Source organism: Strongylocentrotus purpuratus, unplaced genomic scaffold, assembly GCF_000002235.5.
Source record: "Strongylocentrotus purpuratus isolate Spur 01 unplaced genomic scaffold, Spur_5.0 spur5_scaffold_7, whole genome shotgun sequence".
In the NCBI taxonomy this organism is placed as follows: domain Eukaryota; kingdom Metazoa; phylum Echinodermata; class Echinoidea; order Camarodonta; family Strongylocentrotidae; genus Strongylocentrotus; species Strongylocentrotus purpuratus.
In genome coordinates, this window is record NW_022145613.1 from 9,166,774 (window position 1) to 9,174,356 (window position 7,583).

At 39.1% G+C, this 7,583-nt stretch overlaps 1 protein-coding gene across 1 annotated transcript; it reads right to left on the reverse strand.

Annotated features, from left to right (window-relative positions):
• Window positions 1-505: 505 nt before the first annotated feature.
• Window positions 506-1,003, reverse strand: LOC105440512. The gene has a single exon (XM_011670764.1). It carries the CDS (start codon window positions 1,001-1,003, stop codon window positions 506-508), a length of 498 nt encoding a protein of 165 aa, XP_011669066.1.
• Between the last annotated feature and the right edge of the window lie 6,580 nt (window positions 1,004-7,583).

Here is a 7,583-nt window from a genome sequence, read left to right on the forward strand (position 1 = left end):
TATGCCGTCCTGATTGGTATTACTGCATTTTCTGAGGAAACTTTGCTATTGCGCTTTTTTTGTGTGTTGTTGCTCCTATTGTATAGAACAGTGTTCTTACTCTATAAGCATATCTTCCCTTTCGGCTGCAACACTCTTTCCGGAGTACTCCTTCCATGTACTCTTCTAACATTCTTTCTGGTATCTCAGTCTCTCTTTATGTTACAGAAATGTTCCACAAAATTGCACGTGCAACGATTAAGGGAAATACGGTCTCCAGATGTACACGTAGAAGGTTTAGGAATGGGAAACGCCGCTTCCACATGCCGAACGTCTGTTCGATTATTCACCTTCCTCTGTTGTGTGCACAATTATATGAACGCTCTTCCCTTCCCTTAGGGTGCAGGAGAGGCGTCATTAAGTATGGCAAACAAGGGTATACCGTATCTATGAAAAGAAAGAGAAAATGAATTATTGTTTAAAATACTGCTTATTACTTCACAATTTTGTAATTGTATTTTGTGTTTTACTTCGACTTGAACTTCCCTCCATTCTTTGGCTTCTTTCTATAATGGGGACAGTACCAATTGCCCTTTGGTGGGACGCGAATCATCAGGCAGTCCATGTGAAACCATTGGATCTTGCAGTTTTTCCCATCACACCCGATCATATCTCCATATGATGGCTTCTCGCAATAGCACCATACCCTGCCCCCTTCACCGTCGCTCCTCTCTACTGTTGGCACTGCTTCCGGAATCCTCACTCCTCCTCCTTCTGATGATTCAACTGGCTTCCGGCATAGCCATCTTCCTACCAGCTCGGGAAGAACACCAGTTACATAGAAATGCTTTACACTCTGAACTTGTTTGTTAAAACATTGGATGTCTCTCCAAATGTAGTCGACTACAATGTCCTTTTCATTCCACAGGACAAACACACTTTTTTCAATGTTCCACACATTCAGTTGCACCTGCACCTGATAGTGATAGGCATAGGTATTTTTTGAAGTGCCACTTGCCGTCATCATTGTTCATGCCAAAATCTCTTTTGCAAATTTCGCCATTTGCTGGTACATGTAGTAAGTTACATTATTTATTCTGTTTGTCTTTTCAGGCTGTAAATATAGGTAGCTGAAGTGCTCAATTTGTTCTCGTACTCTGTGATAGATTTAGGTAGCGTAGACCCCTAGACTAAAGGCTATATTAAGTGCACATGTAGATCTTCCGTACGTACGGTATGACAAATTTGGCAAGAACTTAAACCGGGGTGGTTGAAAATATTATCATTAATCCCGTATGAATCATATATATATATATATATATATAAAAAAAAACGTATCCCCCGATCCTAGTCTTAACCTTTTTTCCCTGTGATTTACGAGAGAACAATAGGACTTCAAACAAAGAATAATGGAAACAATGTAAAAAAAATTACTCAAACAAGCTAAAAATCAAGCTCGCATAAAATATATAAAACAATTTACAGTCAATAGTTTAAGTCTATTTCTATAGCGAAAGACTGCCGCTTGTTACATGACACTACATTATACAATCACACAACAATGTAAGTACATCATCTTCTCCCGCAGGTAGTTCCGCCATTTTGACAGCTCTTTTTCTCTTTCCAGCACACTGATAGCCTGCCTTTTGACACGTTTTTCGAAGCAGTCTGTAGATGAGGTGAAAAAACCTCCTTAAATGCGAACTGACTGCACTAGATGTTCGAAACAGGACCCCACATGAGCATGCTAGTCCATTGGTTGGCCAAGCTTTCTGCAGTGTCATTTCTTAAGATGGGCCTTCTGAGGAATCTTTGAATTTCCTATCTCTTGTTTATTTATGAGAACTCCTCTTGCGTCTGAGTGCATTGAGTTCGACATCTCCAACAGAATATTGTGTTCCATCTATTGTCATTATTATCTCTGCAAAATAAAAGTTACAATACGTTACTTCTCAAGTTGGTGTAGTCACTTTTACCAACAAGATGGTTTGTCTCTCCATCATGGTCATCAAAGCCATCTTAAATCCTCTATCTTCTCTTTGCTGCGACCTTGCATACTCACTGTCCTCCTCCTCTGCTCTTCTATCCCCATCCTCCTTTGCCAGTCTCTCTCCATGAGCTCCTCATCTGCTTTCCTCTGTCTTTGCTCAAATTTACATCATCATACAATTACAAATACAATTCATGTACAGTAATATGATAGGTAAGGAAAAAAAGGGGAACCAAAAAAAAGCAGAAGCTTGTGGTTGAAAAGTTCCCTCAGTACATTATCATAATAAAAATGTGTACATAAATGAAAAGTTAGAAAATATTTAAAATTTACACTTACACTACATACAAAACTGACAAATCACCAATGATAAACTAAAACAAACATCCACGCATCGTCAGCCTGCCGTACCCACTCCTCATGGAGTGGTACCACGTGTTGTATTCATCAGGGTCGATCCCCATCTCTGTACACTTATCATTTATGGCACATTTCTTCTTACCAGCTATGGCAGTGACTACAGCAGCCTCCAGATTCGTCAGGCTCCCAGCCTCTAACAGCTTGCTGTGTGCATAAAACACACTGAGCAGAAACAGCGCCACCCCAGTACCGTTTTTCTTGGTGGCTGCTTCTTACAGCATGTGTTCAAAAGCGAACACGACTGTCCCTGGGGACACTTGTGTTATCTGTCATGGAATGGCATCTGAACAATTCTTACCAGCTATGGCTGTGACTACAGCAGCCTCCAGATTCGACAGGCTCCCAGCCTCTAACAGCTCGCTGTGTGCATAAAACACACTGAGCAGGAACAGCGCCACCCCAGTACCGTTTTTCTTGGTGGCTGCTTCTTACAGCGTGTGTTCAAAAGCGAACACGCCTGTCCCTGGGGACACTTGTGTTATCTGTCATGGAATGGCATCTGAACAATTCTTACCAGCTATAGCTGTGACTATAGCAGCCTCCAGATTCGACAGGCTCCCAGCCTCTAACAGCTCGCTGTGTGCATAAAACACACTGAGCAGGAACAGCGCCACCCCAGTACCGTTTTTCTTGGTGGCTGCTTCTTGCAGCGTGTGTTCATACGCAAACACACCTGTCCCTGGGGATACTTCTGTTATCTGTCATGGAATCACATCTGAACAATTCTTACCAGCTATGGCTGTGACTACAGCAGCCTTCAGATTCGACATGCTTCCAGCCTCCAAAAGCTTGGAGTGTGTATAAAATACACTTAGCAAGAAGAGTGCCACCCCAGTAAAGCTTTCCTTGTTGGCTGCTTCTTGAATATATGATTAAAATCACCTGAAGGTGGCTTGTATACTGTGCTAGTAGGCTTTACAGCTGGACTGCACACTGCACACAGCACGCGCAATCGGAGTTGCTGTTGAAGTGACTATAGTGTTGCTAGGGCTTTCTGTTGCTCCTCGTCTTTACTCGCCTTTAGCTGCAATGCCTTCTTTCCCTCCTTAAACAGCTCAATATAGTCTTTGAAGTTGAACTTGTTCGTGCTGAGTGGCTTGTCCGAACGCCTCTCACATACCAGGCTGTTGACGATGTACGTTGCATAGCCTAGGTCGTTGCTGAAGAGCCACTTGAAGGTAGACCCCTGGTACTGGCCCAACTGCAGCTTGTAGCTCCCAGGAACAGCTACCTTGGAAGGTTTTTAAAGATATTTTGATTATACCTTCTGTTTTGACACTTGGTCTATTGACCTCTTAGTCCGGCTTAGCTGTCGCACATCTGCAAGGGTCTTGTCCTCACTTGACTCAAGGCTGCTCACACTTGAGTCAAGAATTTTTGGGATTTTAATCCTCTTTGATCCCTCTTTGACGATGCTCTCCACCTCTTTTTTTCGTTTCGCCAAAAAAATTAAATTCAAGTTTATTTCCACAATCTGATAAGAATACACAACAATCAAAATACAAACAAGAATACAACATACATATAACAAAGCAGATAATGGTGGAATCGACGAAAGGCCGGCCTGTATATGGTCAATCCCTTAAGCATATACATGAAAGCAATATCAAAAACATAATTCACACACAGCCACGCTTCTTACTTTCTAGCCCAGGCATGATGAAGTCTTGAACATATTGTAACTTCTTTATTTAACCGAGAGAAAATATAGCTGACCAAAATCAATCATCAAACATGCTGCATCAAGTCAAACTAATCTCTCTCCTAGACTCGGGTAACTCAGTAGATTATGACAACCTCAATCGAAGAAGGATGGAACAGAACTACCGGTAACTTTAATTTACCAAATTATAACATGTGTCCAAGTACAAATCAGGCATCATAACAAAACAAACCAATCAGGGAAACGTCATGTGATAAGAGAAACCAATGAGGTGAACAGGCTAGATAGATCAAGGTGAGACCGTGAGAGGTGAAGAGAATGAATGAGAGAAGAGAAAGTGCATGTTGCTAGGGCAGGAAAAGGCAACCATGCATAGATAATGAGAAGACAACAAAGAGAATGGGTTGGAAGGTGAGGAAGGTATTATATGGTGTGGCAGTAGTGTAACTAAAAGACTGTGCTGTAAGAAGTTGAATGAAAAGGGAACATGAGCTGGGAAAATGAATATGCAAATTAAGAATGCAAATTAATATGTAATAGTGGATAAGGAAAAAGGTAAGAAATTTACTAACTGAAATAATCCCTTAAGATTATACATGAAAGTAATATCAAAAACATAATTTCAACCACAGCCACATGTCTTACTTTCTAGCCCAGGCATGATGAAGTCTTGAACATATGAACAACTCGCGCGTATCTGCTCTTGCGGTCTCGCTCCGCGGTCTACAACACGTGAAATTTCCTTGAAAAAATGACTACGTGCATTTTCAAATATCCAGAAGTGCAATAACACACCAAAAACATATTTAAATATTCTCCTTTACAATGATATCAGTTTCGAACTGTTTTGTTCACGTAAAAATAGGGCCCTTTTCTCTCAAAAGTAGAATGCAACCGCTAAATAATGGGAAATGTCTATAGAGTTTACAGAGCTGCGGCGTGCATATACATGTACCCCTTTGTGCTGCAAAGTAACAAGAGTACCCCATGTCTTTAAAACATTGGTCAATTTCCATTTGATCAATTAATTTTGTATCTATTAACCAATACCTTTAATAGAACCTTGTATCTATCATGGTAACTGTAGTATTCATGCTCAAACAGTATGGAGGAATTTTATTTATTCATGCATTGTTAACCAATACCTTTAAGCAGGAAGTTAACTTAAGTTGGTATAAAGTATTTCTTACAATTGTTTGATTTGTTATACAGTGTAAATGAAATGTTATAAACCATGTAAACTGTACCTATGTGTGCTTGCATCTCAGGGGAAATTCATATGTAAATGAAATGTAAACAGGACCACAGCTTCATTATACAAGTAAACATACACCTGTAAACAAGTTCGAGGAACTCGGTCATGAATGATTAACATTAAAGGCCCACTGCACTACTTGTAGGTACTTGCGCCCTCTTACAACAAACAATGCCTAATCGGTGACCATTGGTCCCCCATGATCCTCTTTTTCTTATGTTAACTGAGAGCTGAGTTGATGAGATAACCACCTGTCCAGTGACCTTGTAGGGCGCTCTAATCCCTCCTGTAAACTATGGCAGATAAGCTTTAATTGACATCAAATATATTATTTTACTTCATATTTTGTCTGATATATTAAGGTGTAGCAGGGCTATAAACCAAACACAGTGATCAGGTACATCACATGTATAATAATTCAGAAATAGCCTAGACTTGCCCCAGACACATACCATTGAACCTCATGTAACAAAACGACTTGGGGGCCAATTATGAAATGAATTTTACCTTGTATGGAAATCTTGTCAATATCAGAGGGGTGTTTCATAAAGAGTTGTTCCTAAGTTTATGCAGTCGTTCGTAAGTTGATAAGTCGTTCTTAAGAACTTGGACTGACAAAATGATCTTATTACGGGTTTATAACAAGTTGTCTGTAACTGTGTATTATCTGTTGACAGCCAGGAAGGCATGGACCCTGTGCTAAATACATGTATGAATTGATGTCCTACATTGACGGTGGTGCCTTCAATATTTATGCCTTGCATCTACAGAATGGGAAATGTTTTATACGCAACCAAAGCATTCTATTTTGGTTGCAATTAGAAAGATGACATCTTTGATGTAGTCATATAAAATATGACTTCTAGATTGTGTACATGTATAAGAAAACAAATATTTTTTCATTTGATGGACAAAGAATATTTTCTGTGGAAGGAACCCCTGAAAATATGTGTTTGTGTACATGTCATGTATCATCATTAGAAGAAAAAAAATGTAAAAGAGACCCCTGGAAAATGCTCACATGCCTTATTCTTTGTTTAAGTACAGTTGTTATGCCGTGTCATCTCTCTAGTGTTTTCTGATTCTGTGAGGTTTGAACAGCTTTTATAAATTTAACTCTATTCCTTTTTATTATATGGGATGTATGTTAATGTTTTATGAGATCCTTCAAATATTCAAAGCTAGAATGTATATTTTATATTTGTTGTATCTCTGATACACTATAACATGTATGCTTTACCTGAGAGTTAAGGGAGTGTCCTTTCTACTTGGCTGCTAGTAGTGAAGTGGCTTGCAAGTTCAAAGCAGTGACATTCTTACTATAGTGGTAGTGGTATGCTGTTCAGGTATCCATCTATTGTCCTATTGTCACTGGTGGTATGTGCATTACATTGTGTGTGCATTACACCTGGCATGTCTATTATGTTTTTCTATATACATAACAATATCTACATTTATTTCCAAATAAATGTACATTTAGCCTGAAATATTTGGAAGCACATGATGATATCTTTCTGTCACAATTATGACACTTCAGGCACAGCAAATGTATTTTAAACCAAAGGGGGGGGGGTGATCAGGCAAGCCATTAAAAGGACTGCAGTTATTTTTAGTTATCATTCATACTTTACATTCCTATATTAATGTCTTATTAATTGGTATAATGTCAATTCTTTTTCTAAAATGTAATAAAGGCATTCTTGCTTCGTATTGGTCAATTTGTGCATTGTCTTTCACATTATTCCTCGGTGTTGTTATCTCTAAAGGGGTAGAGGGCATTGATTTTATGTACAATATACATTTAGGTATATGACTTAACACCCTTCTCGCTCTCAGTGGACTATTCTTGTGCTTTTAGTGAAGAAAAAAAGAGCATAAACCTCCCACAAATGGCAACAGAAAATATTTCTACAGTTAAAGTATCATAAATATGCACTTTTTAACTTGCAAACAGTTAATAAGAAGTCTATGATGCACATTCTCTATTTGTCAAACAATGCAACATGGAGCCATATTGTGTCCAACTTGCACGATCTATATTTAAACATACATGTATATTGAAGACTCAGAGCCAAATAGCTTACAAGGACACACTTTGATGAAAGCAACTTTTTTGTATGTATGTAGTGATGCAGGTGTCAAAATATACATTAGGATATTATGAACACAGAAAAGTAAGAGAGAGAGAGAGAGGGAGGATGGAGAAGAGTAAAGAGATGTAGAAGTGAGAGAGAGGGAGAGAGAGAGTGAGATAGAGAGAGGGGAGGGAGGTAGGG